The sequence below is a fragment of the Juglans microcarpa x Juglans regia genome, chromosome 7S (assembly GCF_004785595.1).
Source record: "Juglans microcarpa x Juglans regia isolate MS1-56 chromosome 7S, Jm3101_v1.0, whole genome shotgun sequence".
NCBI classification, from domain to species: Eukaryota; Viridiplantae; Streptophyta; class Magnoliopsida; order Fagales; family Juglandaceae; genus Juglans; species Juglans microcarpa x Juglans regia.
Genome location: NC_054607.1, coordinates 2217528 through 2238819, shown reverse-complemented (window position 1 = coordinate 2238819; position 21292 = coordinate 2217528). Strand labels below are relative to the sequence as shown.

General features: G+C 35.5%; 1 protein-coding gene, 1 long non-coding RNA gene and 1 pseudogene across 3 annotated transcripts in view; 2 read left to right on the top strand and 1 right to left on the bottom strand.

Moving 5' to 3' along the window:
• The first annotated feature begins 890 nt into the window (after positions 1-890).
• LOC121241543 lies at positions 891-7908 on the top strand (annotated as a pseudogene).
• A 1518-nt stretch (positions 7909-9426) lies between these two features.
• The window catches only part of LOC121240308 (E3 ubiquitin-protein ligase BRE1-like 1), a 16936-nt gene continuing 5070 nt past the window's right edge, over positions 9427-21292 (top strand). Inside the window, exons 1-13 of one of the 2 annotated variants that reach the window (XM_041137706.1) lie at positions 9427-9907; positions 10640-10801; positions 10923-11007; positions 13782-14009; positions 14112-14273; positions 16210-16403; positions 16543-16626; positions 16754-16873; positions 16975-17161; positions 17262-17422; positions 17492-17563; positions 19105-19181; positions 19405-19599. In XM_041137706.1, the coding sequence (XP_040993640.1) occupies positions 9794-9907; positions 10640-10801; positions 10923-11007; positions 13782-14009; positions 14112-14273; positions 16210-16403; positions 16543-16626; positions 16754-16873; positions 16975-17161; positions 17262-17422; positions 17492-17563; positions 19105-19181; positions 19405-19599 (1841 nt within the window). In that variant the 5' untranslated portion in view covers positions 9427-9793. The remainder of the gene's footprint in view (positions 9908-10639; positions 10802-10922; positions 11008-13781; positions 14010-14111; positions 14274-16209; positions 16404-16542; positions 16627-16753; positions 16874-16974; positions 17162-17261; positions 17423-17491; positions 17564-19104; positions 19182-19404; positions 19600-21292) is intronic. The other variant, XM_041137705.1, reaches the window with a different exon arrangement.
• Positions 20311-21292, bottom strand: part of LOC121240310 — an 18017-nt gene continuing 17035 nt past the window's right edge. The window contains exons 2-3 of the long non-coding RNA XR_005935514.1: positions 21033-21041; positions 20311-20322 (exon numbers count right to left, since the gene is read on the bottom strand). This is a non-coding gene — a long non-coding RNA (uncharacterized LOC121240310). The remainder of the gene's footprint in view (positions 20323-21032; positions 21042-21292) is intronic.

The window sequence follows — 21292 nt, the reverse complement described above, 5'->3', positions numbered from 1 at the left end:
CCCAAAATCTTCTATGGCTGCTTGGTATGTCTCCGAAAACCTTTCTATATACACCTCAGATTGCAAACCCTGCTTCTGAAAGGCAGCCAGGATCATTCTTTCACTCGCATGATACGAGGTACTCGTCCATGGGGGCGAAGAGCTTGATTCATTTCGATAAGATCAGCAAATCGGGTTGATGTTTGTCACGTTGGTGTCGTTATTTTGACATTTTTCACCATTGATATAAATATTAAAACCTAAAAGCTCTTCTGCCTAGATAAGCAAAAGAACAAATTAATGTTTATACTTTATGTGCAACTACATTACCCGAAAATGATATTAAATGTTGTGGAGTCCATGTAATGTATTTAGAGAAATGCTTTTGCTATCTTATAAAAGTAAACCTACAAAATGACAGTTTCATATAATACGTTAGATCTGCTTCATAATACTACTCTTCTTATGAATTTATATCTCTCGACTATTATACCATTCAATTCGGAGATGCTTTATACCCTAAATAGCTTATTATTGAGTCTCATCATCCAATATAATGGGCCTTAGTAATAAAAGGTTGATTAGGAGTTTGATCCAAAAGAATTGTTGGATTAAAGAATGAGTTTCATAATTCAGTATCTTCACATACTACACGCACACTTATTTTTATTTTTAAATTTTATTTTTATTTTTTTTGTTTTATTTTTTATAGACTAATTGATTTCTTATACTCATCATCTATACACCATATATTTGGTAAGAGAAAAAAAAATTATATGTAATTTGTGGTACGAGGATAATGAATATAATTTTTTAAAAAAAATAACCCAAAAATCAAGGGCCGAGATTTAGCCGAAACTTGGGCTCCAGGCCCACAATCTGACACTAGGCTCGCTCGCTTTATGAATTTCTCAGCTTCCGCGTGCGGCGTCTCCGCCTCATCAAAGAACCGAACGGGTCGTACGATACGACGTCGTCTACTAGTTCCTTTCAGTTGTTTTTGCTTTGCCGTTAAGAATTCCTCCTCTCTCTCTCTCTCTCTCCTCAAATCTCTCTTTCTGTTGGAGAAACGAATCTTCCAAAACCCTTATTAAACGATTTTCAATTCAACTGTTTTTTTCCCCAAGAACTGCTGCCTTAAAATTGGAATAATTTTTCAGGTAATACTTTATATAAGTTATCCGAAATTAAGGGTATATTATTGCTGATTTTTAGTTAGTATTTTTGTCTTTTACCCCAAGCTTTCTTTTATTTTTTGGTTGCTTGCTATTAATCTTCCTATGGATTTCTTAGAAATTGTTTCCAATGAGGGAAGCGGGAAACGAGGGACGGGGAGAGCCGAGGGCACCGTTGGTTGTGAGTATCGCCTTCTTAATATATTCTCGACGTCGTTAATTTGAAGAATTTTGTACATACTTAGTTTTCTCGCTAATTTAGTATCTAGAAGGTTTTTTAATGAATTGTATTAATATTTGAGTGTAATTGCGGCTGTGGGTTTGGTGGTATTGAATTGCGCTTTGGATTTGGAATCTGATGGAGTTGGAGGGGCCCTAATTTGGAGTTTTTGAAAGACAGGACTCCAATTCCTTATTTTTAATTTCTTGGACTTGATTTTCCGCTAGCAAACTTTGATGTAGGCTGTGTTAGTGTTAATTTGTAAATGTCTCGGTGTCTTCAGAATTATGCAGAAAATTTGTTATGCGATATTTTCTTGTTTTCCAATGCACTAGATTGAATGTTGTTAGTTCATTGATATGGGTGTTTTGTATTTCACTCTTAGTGCTTCATGGATTGACTGGTCAATATTGCTTTGCTTTCTGCTGAAGCTGTAGCTGGGTGAATCAGGATGTTAAGAGAATATAGTGTGATGTTTTAATGAGATGGGCAACTCTGAAGCCCTTTATGAGAATTAGGAAATCAATCTTCTAGTTTGACCCTTTTGACCGAGAATTTGGGAAAGATTTCCAAATAAAAATGCTAGAACTTGGTAATGATGAATTATCCAACTTTTAAAGAAAATCCACAGTTCTTCAAATAATGGAGGAGGTGTGATTGTTTTTGTGAGCGTGGTTTATTGATGGGTCAGTTTCAAGTTATAATGCTCTGAAGTCTCACTTTTTAACTGTAATGCATGACACTTTTTAACTGGAACCTGTGGGTTTTACCTCCTTTGTCATCTGTTTCATTTTGGAGTCCTACCTGGGTTGGCCATCTCGCCCATCGATATCTGTTATAATCATTGGGGAGGCTGTTAGTCCTTTGTCTGCTGCATCTTCATCGAGATGTTGTGGTTACCCTATATGATTTATGTCTCTCACTGCAGCTGTCATTATTGTTGCATATTTGTTGGCAAATAAAAGAAACTCTCTTATTGTAGCTATAACTAATTTCTTTTCCCTAGTTGATTTATATACTGAATAAGAATTATTTTATATTTTATATTGAAATGTATTTTGATTGGGTAAGCTTCCATCTTCAGGCGCCAAATGATGATTTGAGGAATAGTGGCCTCATTCCCCAGCTATTTACCTCTGTACCATCGCTCAATGAGGCTGCCTCCTATATTGCACAAACAACTTCTTTATTTACTGGTTGTTTCTCTGATTTTTCTGGTAAGCTTCCTTACCACATATGTGCATTTATCATCTCCTTCATTTCGTTTTTCTGTTTCTGGGAGAAATGCCTGTAAATACATTTGTTTTGTACTCTTCTTCTTTTGCCTTTTTCTGTAAATATGTAAACATAAAAACATGCTAATGCAAACTAATCAAACTACTTGAATATGTAGTTGGATTTTTATGACTAAACTAATCAGTTTGATGCATAGTCTGATTATATAAAAGTTCTATAAAAACATTGCAAAAAGGATTTCGGAATTACTAGCTTATGTTTCCATATCTAAGTAATGTTCTGAAATCTCCTTTTCTTTTTCATTTTTGAGTCTCTCCCCACCAAGGAAGCCTATGTATGTGACCTCATCTAGTTATTTTTTAGCCTTAGTATTGTTTTCATGGTCATCTTCCTTCAATGTTCTATCCCAGTTAATGTTGGAATTAAAGATTGAGTAATTTAACATTCCATCAAACGATTTAGTGCAGATAATCCTCTAAAAGATGTCCTTACTTTCGTCTCTGCATAGAATTCAAAATGCATCATATTTTTGCTTTGCTCATGCCCTTTAGTTACCTAATTGCAAGTTTTTCTTTTTAACCACCAGCTGTTGCCATGATTGAACTTCTATAATTTTTACTGAGTTATTTTGAAGCATTGACGTTGGCTTTCTTCGATTGTATGCTTCTGTTATTTTTGCAGTAGAACCCTCCCCTAGAGGTTCTGGGAACTCCATTCTACATGCACAGGAATTGATAACGCTTTCTTCTGGACAAACTGGGGACCTGTGGCTACTACCAATGATCAGCCCTCTTCAAGTGGAACTGCTGCTCCTTTACATGGTGAAATAACAAGAACCTCTTCTGGAGAGTCATCTCCCAATACTAGTGCACTTGTAAGATCAAATGGTAGTGGACAAAATGGAATTTCCCTTTTTAAAAGGTATTGATTCTTTAGATACCAAGTCTGAAGATCTTAAACTAAGTTAATTAAGGAAATAGAACACGATTTTAAATATTGACCAGATCTGCCTTAGCGTATAATGAACTTAACAGAAGTAATCCTTCATCTTGATAAGTTTAATATGCATGAGCACTTTTCCCAAATATATTAGTCAGTGATTGTCTTTTTGATTGAATCCAAACTTCGGGCATTTCTTGTTGATCCTGAATCATGATTTCCTTTTATGTGTTACTAAGGTTAGGTTTGGATAGTGAGTTGAGATAAGATGAGTTGACATGAAAGTTGAATAAAATATTGTTAAAATATTATTTTTTAATATTATTATTGTTTTGGGATTTGAAAAAATTGAATTGTTTATTATATTTTGTGTGAGAATTTGGAAAAGTTATAATAATGATTAGATGAGATGAGATGAGTTGAGATCAACTCTGAATCCAGACGGGGAAATTTTTTAGTAATGTGACTATTAATGAAAAGTATAAAATCTAAATAAGTTAGTAAAATTCCTTTCACTCTAAATAGGGGAAATGCACGACTTTTGATAGGAATAGTTTGCTATGAAAAATGCGAGGGTAGTTTAGGAAATGTAAATAAACATATGTCGGAAGTCCTAAAAAGGAAGACAAGACATTCAAATTGGGACAGAGGAAATGTTAGCTGGGATCGAATGCTTAACTAAAAGAAGCTTGGCTTTAGTTGAATAGGCACCTATTCTGGTTGTGATGGCAGTACGATAGCAGAAGGCCTTTTTTAGGATTAAAAAATGTATTTAGTTCCTTTCTTTCTTTGTTATGCATCCCTGTTACAAATGCTGGTCAAGGCATCCTGATTGTGTTAATCAATAATGATACTTTCAGCCTTATTGACCGGGCACGACGGACTGTCCATGGGTCTGCAGATGATATAGGGTGGCTACAACGTGCTTCAGGAATGCCACCAGTTGAAGATGGGACCGAAAAATTCATAGAAATTCTTGACAATATCCGGTAGAGTTTGCTGCTCTTCTATTTATATGCCCAAGTCTTCTTTGCATTGTGCTTTGTTGTTATATCAGTTGTTTCAACATCTGTCAGGCATGGTCTGCACAAGTTGCCAAACTCGATGGTGTACTTGCTGGTTCCAGGTAGCATTTGTTATTGAGAGCAATTGTATGAAACTGAGAACCGTTTTTATTTTTATTCTCTGAATGATGTTGTGGAAATTAGAAGTTTAATTAGAACATTTAAATCCTGCCACTGTGGCGTTCCAGACAAAATATGATGCTTTTGGCAGGTTTTCACTCAATTTAAGCTGTGATTTTCATAATTTCTTTATACTATTGAATAAGAATTTATTTTGGAGACATCATTATCCGTCTAGGGAGCTTTTATCTGTGATAATGGTTTGACCTATCAAATAGTGAACTCCAAAACTGCTGTAGTGGTATTTTTTTTATGAGAAATGATTTGTACAAGCCTCAAATAGACAAGCCCCATACAAGCCTTTGTAAAAAAGTAGACCCCACCTTAAAAAAGTGTAAAAAAAATTATTATTTATTAGTGGGACCCAATATTTTACAAAATGCTTGTAGGAGGCTTGTCTATTTGGAGCTTGTACCTAGCATTACTCTTTTTTTATTAGTAAAACCAATGTATTGATGTTACACAATGAGAGGCTCATTTTTAAGATCTATTTGATAATTTTTTTTGATAAGTAAATAAAAAAATCTAAAAAGATCTATTTGATATTTTACTTGCACAAGATATATCATTTTATATAAATATCTTCAACTGATATAATTTAAATATCTGCAACTGATATAATTGTAAATTAAGGTTTTGGGTTTTAGATTTAATGTTAACATGTGGACATTTTTTGGGGTATTTTGATGTTTTCTTGAGCTTCACGTAACTTCGGGAGAGGGAATGGTCTAATTGGTTCAAGAATTAAAATTTTTAAAACGCCAAATGGCTTGAGAGAGACAGATGCAGGGTGAACATTGAACAGGAAATTTCATTTTGGACCCTGAGTTCAAGCTGTGCATGACACGAATGCTAGGGTTAGGGATCATTCTTTGATGCCATCCACTGTTTATAGTTTCTCTGAATTTTAGTTTCCACTTTAGAATTTTTTGGAACTTTGGTAGTTTGCTTGTCAAGTTTGGCTAACTAGGCATTTGGCAGGTCTTTTCAGCAACCATGGACCACTTTATTTTGTTAATACGAAAATGAGTTTCTCAAAGATGGGTCTGGCCTGTCATATTGCCAAGATTCACAGCGAGGTACTTGGCCATGTCAAACTCATCTGCTCTTTCATCATGTTAATTTTGGACTAAACGTTAAGCAATTACTTACCAGGCCTCAGTTGAGAAAAACGCCAGAGAGATAAAAGAGTACATTGAGGAAATCTATTGGGGTTCCAGGAAACGCGTTTTGCTTCTTGGACATAGCAAAGGGGGAGTAGATGCAGCAGCTGCTTTATCATTGTATTGGTCTGATTTGAAAGATAAGGTTGCTGGATTAGCATTAGCACAGAGTCCGTATGGTGGCAGCCCCATTGCTTCTGATATCCTGCGAGAAGGACAGCTTGGTGATTATGTCAATGTGCGGAAACTTATGGAGATTCTGATCTGTAAAGTGATTAAGGTGTGTTGAGTTTTGCTCACTATATTTTCTGCATGTCTGATTTGTTGATGTTGCTGTTTTTTATTTGGGGGGGATGGAATGGGGCGTTGTTCCTTGGTCATACATTATTTCTTGTATTTAAACTGAAAAGAAAAGGAAAGAGTTTTTTGAATTTTACATGCACTAAATTACATGGGCTATTAAATTGTTCCTATATTCATTGTTTATTCTCTTTCTGACTCCCTCCTCTCTTAGAAAAATTCACTCTCGTTTCATTTTCATTGTTCTTGGGCATGGATATGAATATATTTTCTTCCCCGGTAGAATATTCATTGATATGATTTCTCATAGTTGCAGATGTGTGAAACCAATTGTCACCTTCTTTCACAATATTTTTTTTCCTGTATCTTTCAATGAGAGTAAAAGGTGTAGAAATTATCTTTATAGTATCATTGATCTTGTGTTGCTTCTCAGGGAGGTAATCATTTAGCTTTGATGTATCAGATGACTGTTCCTAAGTTCATTTAGCGGCTAGACATGCAGTTTGCATGTCCCCATATTTATATACACTTAATTTACTAAAAGGGCCACGTGATGCAGGGGATGGCTAAAAGTGCTAAATACATAAATAACATTAAGTGTCAGAATATGACACCTTTCCCACTTGTGGAAATGCGTGCGAAATACATATAGCTTCTGAAAAGAAAATCATGTTTAGATTTTCGGGTGTTAGGCAAGAGTATAGAATTTTGAATAAATTACTTTTGTTGTAATCTAGACTAGTTTTTCTTTTGTAAGAAACGCTGCTGAGGTGTTCTTGACTTCAGACAATGAAGCTGTGACCCAGTTGAATTTCAGTAACTTGAGTTTAATCACTTTTCAAATGAGTCTGCTTTTAAAAAGTATAACTTCTATGTATGGTAGGTTTGGCTAATACATAATAAGAATGATTTATGGGTCACTCCTTGCATGAAGAGTTTGACTGAGTAAATATGCCAAAAGCAAATTAATTGTTGACATATCATCTGATGTTCTGAAGGGTGACATACAAGCTTTGGAAGATTTGACTTATGAAAAGAGGAGAGAATTTTTGATGAAGCACCAATTGCCGAGAGAACTCCCCGTGGTTTCCTTCCACACAGAAGCTGGCATTTCTCCTGCTGTTTTGAGCACATTATCTCATGTTGCACATGCTGAGCTACCATCTGTAGCTGAACCTACAAAACTCCCTGTGGTAATTCCCCTCGGAGCTGCAATGGCTGCATGTGCCCAGCTGCTGCAAATCAGGTATGGCGAGAAGAGCGATGGGCTCGTCACGTGTCGTGATGCAGAAGTCCCTGGATCCATTGTTGTGCGGCCAAAACGAAAATTAGACCATGCTTGGATGGTGTATTCATCATTGAACGATGACCCATCAGAAGCAGATGCCTCCCAAGTGTGTGAGGCTCTTTTGACGTTACTAGTGGAAGTTGGGCAGAAGAGGAGGCATGATCTTTCGATGAAAGATGAATGAGGCCAGTTGTATTGGTTTACATCTCATTGTCATGAGGTGGTTGTTCTGTCAGCCTCCTGTTTCTTTTCTTAACCACTTTGCTCTCTCTTCTCCAACCAAGCTGACACTAGTTTAGAGCCTGTTATTTGTTTGTACATATAGCAGATGCCTTGATAAATAACTGGGGGGTCCACACGAATTAAAATTGTAGAAAGCAAAACGTGCTGCTATCAAACTGGAAGAGTGTGGATAATGTTGTGTCGATTATGATCTTTTTCCTCTCTCTCTCTCTCTCTCTCTCTCTCTCTCTCTCTTAATTATTATTATTATTCTTTTAAGAAGTTACATATTTGGAAAATTAGATAAAAAAATTAAAAGAACAAAACTGATGAAAAAAAATTGTTGTTAGTTGTTGGTGAGACCTTCAAAAGAGGGAATTAAAACTAACCCTTTATAACTCCCAAGTCCTCAATCGTTTCCGTTAATATTATTCACAATTTCTTGTTTGGCAGATTTGAAAATTAAAAATGGGGCCTTAATAAAAATAAATCCAGGCCTAAAATTCGAAATTTTTTTAATTGCAGTTTATCGGATTTCAAACTGCCTATTTAATATTTTAGGAGAAAAAAATTAGAATTAGAAATTTCCAAGTAAAAGAATTAGAAAAAAATAAATAATGTTAGATACAGTTGTAGAGTGTGTAAGTATTGTGCAATCATTTTTTCAAAACGAGTTAGATTTTTTATTAAAAAGTTAATTTATATATATATATCATATTTAATTATTTTTTCAAAAAAATTATACAATAATAATTATCACCCACTACTGCAAAGAGAAAAGTTATTTTGCCTCACCAAGTGTACTGCTTGGGTAATTTTTTTTTTTATTTAGTGATTAAGAAAGTGATTTTAAATGTATTGATGTATTTTTTTATTTTTTAAAAATATTTAAATATATTAAAAAAATATAAATAAATTAAAGAAACAAAACAAAACAAAACTGAACGGTGCTACACTGGCTCCGCTGCAAATATATTTTTTGTTAAAAGAATTCCCTTAAAAGAGCTCGCGGCACAACGGAGACCTTCTGCAATAACCTATTGATCCTCACTCTTTTATAGAAGAATAAGGGTGTGTTTGGATGTTAAAATAAGTTCAGTTGAGATGATAAAATATTATTTTTTAATATTATTATTATTTTGAGATTTGAAAAAGTTAAATTATTTATTATATTTTGTGTTGAAATTTAAAAAAATTGTAATGATGAGTTGAGATGAGTTGAGTGGAGTTGAAGATCCAAACTAAACCTAAATCTTTACAACCTCCCAACACTCCCCCCACTCTACATTTTATTTTAATTTTTATTTTTTTTTTCTTTTATTAAATATTTATTATATAAATAATGCATAGAAAATTTAAAATAATTTAAAAAGAATAAACTCAAAAAAATTTAAAAAAATATTAAAAAATTTAAAAATGTAAAAAAAATGTGGAGTGTGAAGTGTGATAAAAGTTGTGTAGTAAAACTCTTTATAGAAAATTGTAAATTCCAAGTCAAGGCATGGGGCCCAGAGCTCTTTCCACAGGTTTTACCAATCAGACTCCGCCAAGTCACCAACTTCGCTCCCACTTCCCCGTGACGTAGTCACCAGTCACCACGTTTAGATTCCTCGAACAGGTGGACGAACGCAAAGGCCGCCACGTTCAATACCAAAATTACCCTCCTCACTTTCTCAAAATTCCGTGCATGGTCTTTTATAGAATCACACAAAATCTCGCACATTTTTCTCTCTCCTACTTGAGCTTCGGAGAGGGATAGAGAAACTGGAGAAAGTGCGTCGTTTGAGAGAGAAACAGCCTCGAATCCATGCTCTAACACAGAGATAGGGAGGCAGATATAGACAGAGAGCTTTGATGCAGGTTTGGAGAAATTAGGGGTTGGAAGCTAGAGAAGAACATTATTTTTGGTGGAAAGTTTGAATTAGGGTTTTGAGGAATTGATTAGTCTAGGGTTTGTTTCTGTATTATCTAGTTCTGATATTTATATTAGGGGGGTTCTAATCTTTCAGTGGTATGGTATTGTAATACCAAATTTTGGTGTTGCTTAATGCTAGTGGAGCTTGTGGGGGGTAGATGCTAGGGTTTCCATGGGGAGCACAGGTGAGCCAGACCGAAAACGGCGTCATTTTGGCTCCATATCACCCACGGCTGCTGCTACTCCTAAGAAGCAACCTTTTTTGCCCATTTCCGAGGACAAAAAGGTTAGGAGCGTTTACTTCCGTAGTTTCTACTTTCTAATTTTTCGAAAGTTATATTGTGTAGCTCAAGAAATTTTGTGGGTTTATTTTGACTTTATAGTGTTTTGTGTATTTGGTACATGTACTTTTATCCTCGTGTTATCTGGCTTGTCTGAAAAATTTATTCAGTTGAGGTGGTTATGAATTGCTAGCTTGGTACTAGCATAGAATTTCCATTTCTAGCTTGAAACCATTTTATGGATGTTGGATGCTAAATTGGATGACCGCAAATTTGTAGGGATCTTTTTTCTTTATTTCTAGTGGTTATTGCCTTGTATATACTTGATGTTGATTATAATATGGTGCTCTGTTTTCTCCTTTTGATATATATATATAAAATATTTTTACTTATAAAAAAAAAAAAATATGGTGCTCTGTTCAGCATTTTTGGCATCTGGAATTTGGTTAAATTGGTGATAGTATTGTGCTTTTAGCTGTGATGGAGGTGTAAAGCCTACTTTTTTAAGGGGAAAAAGTGATCTGGCTGTTAGGATTTTGATCATACAGTTGGATCACCAATTTCGGGATGACTTCATCCTTTGTCAGTTGGAACCTACATTTGCATTTTTATGATGATACCATAATAACATGTTCACACCACGCATTTTCAGCTGCTTTTGGGTTGCAAAAAGATAAATGGTCTTCTTCATTATCTTGATAGTTTTTAACTTATGTTTTCCATTTGTGGTGATGTAGCTTGATGTTACTGTTCTTCAATATCAAAATCAAAAGCTTGTCCAGAAGTTAGAAACTCAGAAGGTTGAGTCTTTTTCACTTGAGAATAAATTCTCTCTATTGAAGCAGAAGCAACAACCATATGATTCCACGTTAGCAGTGGTCAATAAGTCTTTGGACAAGGTAATAATTATTTTTGTTTACATTGCTGTGCTCTTCAATAATCTTGGGCAGTTTTTTTGGTTTTATGTCTGCATAATTGTAGCATATTGCTTGATGGTAATTGTCTCTTTTCTGAGATCAGCTGGTGAATGACTTGGAGTCATTTTCCATCAAAACAAGAGAGTCGAGCAGTGAACAAGATGGCAAACATCTGCCACTTATTGATGGTGAGGATCAACTGCCTTAAATATTGTTTTGTTTATTGTTTTGTGCTACTTTTATTTGATTGAATGCTTAGTTTATTCTGAGTGCCTCAGAATTAGTTTTCTTATGCTTAATAGCCTCTTAGCATTGAAATTGGTTGTTTAGTAAGGAGTCAGTAAAATACTCTTGCCTCTTCTTCTAGTACCTAATTCCTTATTGAAGTATTTTGTTTTGGTTTTATTTCTTTTGGTTCCATAAAAGGATGTGAAGGGTACTTTCAAACAAGAAATATTGCTAATCAGAATACCTTTCTCAAAGGCAGTGATGAGACAAGGAATCAAGTTCTCAAAATTCTTCTAATAGACTTATGGAGGACAGCTCCTTTGTGTTTATTGTGGAGTATTCAAAACAAACACAACGCGTGGAATTTTGAAGACTAGGAGATATCCTAATAAGAGTTGTAAATCACGTTGCTTAATCATGATTTGCGAACCTCCCATTAGCATATTGCTCTTCCGACTTTGTAGATTTTCATATTCTTGTTCTCACTCCCATTCTTAACTAAGTGCCCGTTTGGGATTTGTGCAGGTAATTGAGCTTTTACTTGTAGAGTTTTTTAAATAATAATGTACTTATATACTGATGAAAAAAAATGTAGAGTTTTGTTAAAAAGCTCTACTATTGATAACATACGCCTAAAGCACTTTTAAAATTGTTACGGTGGTTTTCCGCAATTTCTGGAGGTGCTTTTCAACAAAATCTTCAATTTGGAGCTTTTTAAAAACATGGAGTCTTAGATTTTTTTTTTTTTACAAGTAAAAATATTATATATATCAAAAGGAGTAACTAAGTACACTGAATGTATACAAGAGAACACTTTGCCCATAATAGAAAACCCCTAATAACCCAAAAATCCCGTGAAAAACAGCCCAAAATATACCAAACCCGACCCCAACCCCTTGTTTCCCATAGAATTAAAACTCTCCCCAAAAACCCCACGCCAACCCCTTGTTTCTAGTCTTCACAATGCCCTCCCGTTAGACTTCCCTCTAGTTGAGCTACCACCGTTAGCGTTGTAGTTGATTGCCCAAGAAAGACGCTGTAACTCCCTGCTTTTCTTGAAACTTGATTTGGTTTCAAACGCGTGGCTTACCTTAATCGTAGTGATTAGTTCTTTAAATTGGTCTTCACATCCACCATGTGAAATTCCCACGAACTGCTGAATTTCATTAACTTTAGGTAGAATTCAATCCACTATTGGAGGAAGAGAGACCAGGGGAGCAACATTATCCCAGTCCTAGTATCTAGCTGCACTCCCGACTCTAGGCATTCCTTTACACAAGGCACCAACGCTAAATCCATATTCAAATCCCATACCTCCTCAGCAACTCCATTGGTTCTCTCCAATGGTATGACATCAAGTCCCTTCACCTCTGGTGACCCTTTATGTGCAACTTCAGCGGGTCCTACATCTCCTATAGACGTTGGCAGTTTACCATTTTCCTTCAATTTCGACGAGGGAGCCATAGTTTCTTCGGGTACCAAGGGTGTAGTATCGACTATTGGTCTATCCTATGTTACCTGAGGCGAATGACATTCCATTACTGATGTCATACTCTCCTGGATCTGGTTATAGGGACATGGCCGAATCCGATTTTCCGTTTTCCTTTATCTGAGTTTAAAGGATTTGGGCCTATTTTAGTCTTATTGCCTCCAGCTGAAAGCAGGTCTATTTTTGTAGACAAGAAAGCTATTGCTGCCTTCAACTCGACAAGTTGGGTTTCCATCTCCTTTAAAGAATTATGCATCGCGACAAGTTGGTTCTGAGGCTTGATCTGCCGACCACTTTCACCAATCCCCTCACTGTGAACCCCCAAAGCATGGCCCATCTTCAGAGCTGCAGCATATGATCGCCTCGCCACCATGGATGTACTTGGGTCTTTATGATACACCTCCTAGTTGATGTTCTCATTCTTCTTTGACCCATCAGCAAAAAGCATATCCGTAGCTCTGCGTAATTCCGCAGCAAATTTCTCACTAAGTGTTCTTATGTATACTTCCAATGTGCTTGGGTTCTGCCCTAGTGTCCTTTAATGAATATCAATGACATTACTCAGAAGGCCTCCATATTTGTAAGAACCCAAGAAACTCCAAATCAGCAGAGATGGTTGCAAATTTAAAAATTTTGTAATCTTTGAGTGAGCCTTCTTTATATTGTATTAATGATTGGAATGGCTTTCTTTGTTATAGAAACCATTTTCTAATTCAGTATATTATGCAGTAAAACCTCAAATTTCCAGTATTCATTTAAGGACTCCAATAATCAAATGCTGCTTCGGAGAGTTTGTATGTGACATGTTTGTCTTTGTTAGAGTTCCTATAATTCTCACTTATTAAACAAAAAGAAGTTCCTATAATTCTCGGAAGCAGCAGAACATAGGACAGTGACAAAATGAGAGACTTGAGACTATGGTATTCTAAAATGTATCCTATGCTATATTTGTCTAGCCTGTCAAACATTTGTTTATGTGGATGCCGCCTTTTATGCAATGCGATTGGCAATTCTAATGTGAAGTGTAAGTTCTCGTTCAATCAAGGGCATAAAGTTCAAACTACATGGAGAGTACCTGGAAATGTTATTAGTATAATGAATCGTTGTACTCTTTATGATCTGCTGATCTCTTATCATCTCAAGCTCCCCCCCCCTCCCCTCAATCTCTTAGATTTTAATTTAATCATTGCCATCACTATTGTGCAAATCGACTTGTGGATAAGGCTCTTTTGAAATGCTTTTCAGATGGGGTTCCCTCTACATTTAAGGATGCTTTTCTTAGTCGACTCATAGAAACAGGTGCAACAGAGAATTCTTCTACATATAATTGTGCAAATCATGTGAAAGAAGATAGCGAAACTGCCACTGAAAAGACACAGAACATTTTACGCAACATAGTAGCTGCTGTTGATAACCTGTGGTATCTAAAGGATGGATTATCAGCTGCAGTGTTGAAAGAACTACCAGAAGATGGTACGGATTAATAGGGCTAGATGACTTTCACACTTTCTGTTGTGACCTTGTTGGTCCTCAAGTTAGCCCTCAGTTCTATTCATGTACTTCTTCTTTTGCTAGGTGCATGCAGGCAAAAGACCTGCCATGATTTAGAGAAAGAAGTCAAGAACTTGAGAATGGAATTTAGTGATCTTCATTTGAAGCACAAATCACTTGCAAGGGAATTGCAGAGACACCAAAACGTTCATGCAAAAAATAAAGCTGAAATGAAACATTTAAGAGGTAACTTTCTTATCATATATCTGGTCAGTTATTTACCTCTCAAAAGCATCAATCATATGAGTGAATACTAAATGAGAAATGTGAGTAATTTGGATGAAACATGGGGTAGACTCATTTCTCAGCAAGAAAGTGAGTATTTGAAAATTGAAAATTGGTTGGAATTCAGAAAGCTCACCCCCGCCCCCAAGTAAGCTTAAGACAATCTGGAGGCTAGTGGGGGGAGGCAGATATTGGGGCTTGGTATGCATCGATATAGGCAATGAAAAATTGATACCATAAGTGTAGCAGGTCAGTAGCCCGATCCAAAAAATAAAAAATAAAAAGAAGAAAAGTGTAGCACATCAGTATCATATATATGCAATATGTTTGCCCATACAGTTGCTTTGGCGTGGGTGTGAAAACTGGATTCAGTGTGTCAAAATTCAAAATGCACTTAGCATGAGTCAGATGGCAAAGTGTCCTATTGTTTGTCTGCCAAGTATATGACAGTTAGCATTGTCTATTGAATGGCAAGGGTATGCTTCAGATGTAGCAATTTTGGCTATATCACTATTTCTATAACCTATAATTGCAATCCCTGAGCAGCTGTCAGTTATACCATTTACTTCTATTTGAACATTGTATTCAAAATGCATGAAAGATTAATTTTTTTTTTTTGATAAGTAAAAAAGATTAAAGTTTTCTTGTATCACTAAAATAGCATGCATTGGCAATGCTCTTGTATCCGTCCTCTATACTTGGGCTTTTGCCTATTCTTATGACAATAAAATTTTGTTCACCAGTTAGAAAAAAAGATTAAAGAAGTTCAGAATTGAAACCTGTGATGAGACTGGAATGCATGGTGTAATAATTTGCAATGATTAGTTTACTAAGACAAATTTCTTGGGATGTGAACGTAGTAGAGTAGATATTAAAGGGCTTCCTAACATACACTTATAAATTTTTGTCTTTCCTCTTTTATTATGCATTTTTTTGTAGCTTCTAATGGAGGTGTTTTTCAAGAAAACTTTTTTTCCTGTGCTGGATACAAATTGGCATTTATGCTTTCCAGTTGCATTATTAACATAGCCCCCGAAACAATAAAGCTTTCCAATTGCATTATTCACATCATCCTCTTCTTTTGTAGATTTTCTGAATTCTCTTCTTTGACTTATGAAAATATCTGATGAATTACTTATCATATATATATATATATATCTGATGAATTCTTGTTGTTCACTTTTCTTTGATTTACTTATAAAAATATCTTTTGTATACCTACAGTGTACTTGACCCCTAGTGCTCTTTAATAATTTGTGGCAACTTTACTTATAAAAAGAAAAACAAGGGTGATATCATGAATTTCATAAATTTCAATGCATCTGACATACTCATCCAAAAACAAAGGTCATATTCATATTGCATGGCGGAAAGAGTGAAGCATATTATTTTTACAAGTTATAAATTATACATTTTTATCAATCTCACAAACGAAATTCAAGAATAAGATTAGTTGATAGACCAAGAAAAGTATGTCTGGGGATCAACTGCTAGCAATATTTAGAGATTTGAGCCTTCGAGCGCAAGTGTTTATTCTTGAGAGCTTCCCCTTTGTGCGAGGTGAAGGTCGGAATTATTCTACTCTAGCTTCCAAGTAACCTCTTTTTTTTTTTTTTTTTTTTTTTGTTCACTGAAAAAATGATAGAAACATGTGTGAAGACCATGCATATGCACATTGATCCCTTAAATTGCCTACTGTCCTTCAACATAATGAGACATATGCAATTGGTACAAGTTATGCCATTCTAAATTCCAGATATTTTACAGCCCCTCCACCCAACCTGAAAGAAAAAGAGAACCTTTTTTTTCCAAAAAAAAAAAAAGACTGGGTTGTGGTAGGCATTGATTTTGATGCTCTGCTAGGCGGTGAGTGACTCAATTTTATTGGTTTTTGAAGAGGAGTTGGAGGTTGCACTTTCAGAGCTAGAAGAAAATAATTGCAATTTAGCATCTCTGAAAGCACAGAGAAATGCTGCAAAAGGGGCATTTTTCCCTATCTTGAATCTAGGAAATAATCAAGGTGCTGGTGATAGAGTTAGAGATACACAAAAGGATCTTCATGACATGGAATCCACTCTCAAAGAACTAACAGTAAGTTGTTGACTTGAGACAATCTTATTCCTTTGTCTTGGACCTTTTTTCTCTCTCTCTCTCTCTCTCTCTCTCGGTCAGCATTTTGAGAATTTTAAACTGGAAGAGACGTGCACATTAATTGGGTTGAGCTCCACAGGACCAAGCTTCATGTCGGCTTACAGAACTGAAAGGTCTTCATGATGAAAGGATAAAAATATTACAGCAATTATCTAGTTTGCAGGTCACTTTCTATTACATTGATGTCTCTGCTAGTGTCATACTTGCAAATACTTCTTTCTAAAGAATCATTTTGAATAACAGTTCTGTTTATCCAGTCACATAATTACAATGGGGATATTTCATGACAGAACATGTTGAAGAATGTTAAGTGTATTTCCTCGTCCAATGCTTACCTCCTGGTGAGAGATCAAAAAGAAAAGTCAAAATCAGAAGTTTTGCAGTATCAGGCCTTATATGAAAAACTACAGGTTGTAACTGGTCGGTAGTTTCATTTATGCTTCCATCTGTCATCTTTTTTGCAAGGGTTTTGGTTCTGAAGCTTACCATACTTTTTCCTTGGTGATTGTAGGTTGAGAAGGATAACATTCTGTGGAGGGAGAGAGAATTGAATATTAAAAATGACATTGCCGATGTTTTCCGAAGATCATCTGCCGTTGCTGATTTCCGAGCTGCTGATCTGGGGATAGAGATACAGAAACAGATTGAGGAGATTAATATGATTGAATCTAAGCTAAAAGAGGCCTCAAGAGAACCAGGTTATAATAAACATGATGCTTTTCTTTGATCATTGAACATGTGCTACTGCATCTCTGAAGGGTTATGCTGCAATAATGATGAAGATACTCTGTGTTGCAGGAAGAAAAGAAATCATTGCAGAATTTAAAACCTTGCTTTCTTCATTTCCTGAAGAAATGAGCATTATGCAAAGTGAACTAAGTAAATACAAAGAGGCTGCTTCAGATGTTCATTCTCTCAGGGCTGATGTCCAATCTCTTTCCTTTATTCTTGAGAGGAAGGTTAGTATTCTTATCTGTTCAGTCATATTCTTAGATGCAGTTGAAGAAGCTCCTTTTTTCCCTTAGCAGGTGAAAGAATGTGAAGCCTCATCTGCAAGATCTGCCGACCAAGTTGCAGAGATGCAGAAGCTGCAAGCTTTGGTACGATATGTTCTTTCTCTTGTATCTGGATGCCCCAAACTGTCAAATGGATATATATGTGGAATTTCCGTGAAATATTTCTCATTTACATTTTCACTCATTCAAGAATTGTACAACTTACAAATGACCTTTTTTTGGAAGTTCATTTATACTGTGTAGGTACCAGTTTGAGTATGTGCTACTTATTGGGGGAAAATAGCTCTGTGTACAATAATTGTATAAACTTGACCTATACAATGACATTTGTTTTAAGGATACTTTTGTTAATAAGCTAAAGGGCACTAGCCAAGTACACTTGGAGTATACAAGAAAAAACCCTAGACAGAAAGACGAGATGCATAAACTTATGAAAACTAAACTAGAAGGACAAAAAATGGCACCCATCGATTGGTAAAGAGCATTCAAAAAGACTTAAGATCCATCATTGACTTCTCAATGTCTTTGAAGTTGTGGCTATTCCTTTCTCTTCAGATACACTACATTGAGCGACGTGAAATTATTTTCCTCAAATATTTTCTTTGGTGACTCAAACTTCCATTTCCGACTCCAAAATAGACCCACCACGTGGTGAGGCATAACCCGAGCTAGCCTGAAGAGGCCATTTATCAAACTCCATAGAGAACTAGCTATCTCACAGTGAAATAACAGATGCTCTATGGTCCCCCAATCCTAATTACACACACAACATCAGTCAACTATCACAAGATGCCGTTCTTAGGTTGTCCACGTGAGTTATTCCCTAACACTAGTTGAGGCTAAATATCCCCTTCTCGGGTGGAGCCTTACTACACCATATGTTCCTCCAAGGAAAGGTGGTGCTATCATGGGAAAAAAGGCCTCTGGAGAAAGATTTAACTTCAAACACCTCTTTTTTGGAAGGGCCCCAAAACATGTTCTCACCTCCCACGTCAACATGGTAGAATATACCTGATTTGTAAATTGTCTGCTACCGATGCTTCCTTGAAGTGTGCTATACAATTAAGTGGTTGGTTCCTATACCACACACCAAACCGAATAAGTGGCTTCAAAATCTGATATTGCTGCTTCAAAGGAAGGCAAAGCAGGCTGAACTACTAGAGTGCATATGGCAACTATCACACCCATCCCTCCTATATTTTTCCAAAGACCAGATTCCCCTGCATCACAACCCCGTAGTGTTTGGAGTGAATTTTCTGATCATTGAACACAGGCTCCTTGGAGACATGACTTAAATGAGGAGGCCATCCTCTCACTGGAAGGAATAACAATTATGGGGAACTATATGAAGTAGAATTTTTTTGTAAGAATCCTATGCCTGTTGATGTTTTTCATTGATGTGTTTTCACTTCCATTCCTTTATCTGTACTGATGCAATCTCCTGTTTGGTACAACACATTCATGCTGTAAGCAGAGTTTTTTTCTTGAGAAAATTATTAGATGTTATTTGTTGTCATATTGAATCTTTGGTTTCAAAGGGGCCTGTTTGACCCGTTCTTTATCAATTGAAGTATACAATCTACCAATGATTTGGCTTTAGTTAGTTTTCCTGTTTTCTTTTCCAGGTCCAAGATTTGAAAGAAAGTGATAGGGAGTTAAAGTTGATTTTGGAAATGTATAGACGTGAATCCACTGATTCAAGGTTAGAGATTCTGCACAGATCTTTTTCCTTTAGTTCACATTTATAATTTGATATGCTTATGATTGCATAATGTCAATATGGTCTAACAACTAAATTCTGCATAAAGTAAGTTCTGCGCATTCAGCTCAATTACTTTTTATGGGTGGCTTGGATGATGTGAGGTATATTAGTTAGTGTGTGGTATCATGATGTCACTGTTCTTAGAAGCTTATAAGATCTGCAGGGATGTCATGGAAGCCAGGGACTTGGAATACAAGGCATGGGCTCATGTCCAAACTTTGAAATCCTCTCTTGACGAGCACAACTTGGAATTGCGAGTCAAGACAGCAAATGAGGCTGAGGCCATTTCCCAACAAACACTTGCTGCAGCAGAAGCTGAGATTGCTGAGCTGAGGCAGAAACTAGAAGCTTCTAAAAGGTTTGGTTTACCATGACGAGGCAAAACATTTTATTTGACCTGTTGTTACTGCTGAACCTTCTTTTTAGATTTTTTTAACATTTTTTCAATTCAAATATCTTCTATGAAAACCATTGTGTGCATGTTACTCTCTCTCTCTCTCTCTCTCTCTATATATATATATATATATATATCTGGGTATCTGGAAAGCTGCTTTCAAAAAAGATCCCGACCATAGATAACTCTATTAATCTTAAAAAGGTCATTGATAGGTATGTTTTGTGAACAGAGTAGAACCTGTTTTAACAACCAGGGATGAAACTTAGGCTCTGTTTGGCAACACAATTGTTCTCAAGTATTCTTAGACATTTCCTTCCCAAACATCACTCGAAACACAAAACACTTTCAATTTCAAATCTTCTACTTTTTTGTCTAATCATTATCTAATCATTACAACTTTCCCAAACTCCCAAACAAAACACAAAAAACAATGCTACTTTTTCAAGTTTCAAAATAAAAATAAGATTAAAAAATAATATTCAAACAATTTTTAACTTTATAATATTTTTATTCAACTTTTTCTCTCCTTTCTTCAAACCCAATAAAATATCTTAAACCATTTCACTTCTATTCACAGATATACTGAGATATTCTAATTATCCAAATGGGCCCTTAAGCTTCTGTTTCTATGATAATGTTTTGAACATTACACTTTGATTGGATGGCTACATCAAGTGTCATTTTCTTTTGGTTTTTTGTATGGTTTAAATTTGGGAGCTATTTGTAACCTTCCAATAGAAGGCCCAAACCACATGGCCTATACTCCAAAAGAACTAGTCAATAATATAATTGGAGTCCCATTGGAACCTTATAAAGAGCAAGAACTCCTTCCCAAGCAATGTGTGATCTCATTCACCACCTACCCTTATTCTTATCATATGGGGTATCACACTATTGTTCCATTCTATTATCTATTTTTCTGTTTTCTCTTATACCTGGGCTATGCCCTTTATGTTTTTTTTTAATGAACTATTTGACTAGTCGTATAAAAAAATATTTATGTTTAGTTGTTACATTGTTGCGAGAGGTTTGTGTTACGTAAACCTGGTTGGTATTGTGTTTGAAAACTTAATAGCTTCATTTTATCATTTAGGCCCCATTTGGTTTCACAGATGGTCTCGTCTCATATCATCTTATCTCATATCAACATCCACCATTCAAACACAATACTTTTCAATTTCAAATTTTCAGCTTTTCAATTTTTTCATCTAATCATTACCTAATCATTACAACTTTTCCAAACTTTCAAACAAAACACAAAAAACAATTCAAACTTTTCTAAATTCTAAAACAAAAATAATATTAAAAAATTATATTCTAACAATATTTTAACTTTATAATATTTTTATTTAACTTTTTCTCTCATTTCCCAAAATCCCATAAAACATCTTAACTCAAACCATCTCACTATTATTCACAGATTTCTCATCTCATTCGTGTAACCAAACGAGGCCTTAGTTTCCTGATGATCTAGAATATTGTACGTTAGACTTTCTTATGTAAGTAATAAAGCTTCCCTAATAATACTAAAAAAAATAACAAAAGGTGCATCCAGGTACACAACGTGTATACAAGAGTCATCTATTTAGAATTAGAAAACGGTACAGAAAATCATAAAAACTTAACCTACTAAAGTCTCTAGAGGCTTTCAAAA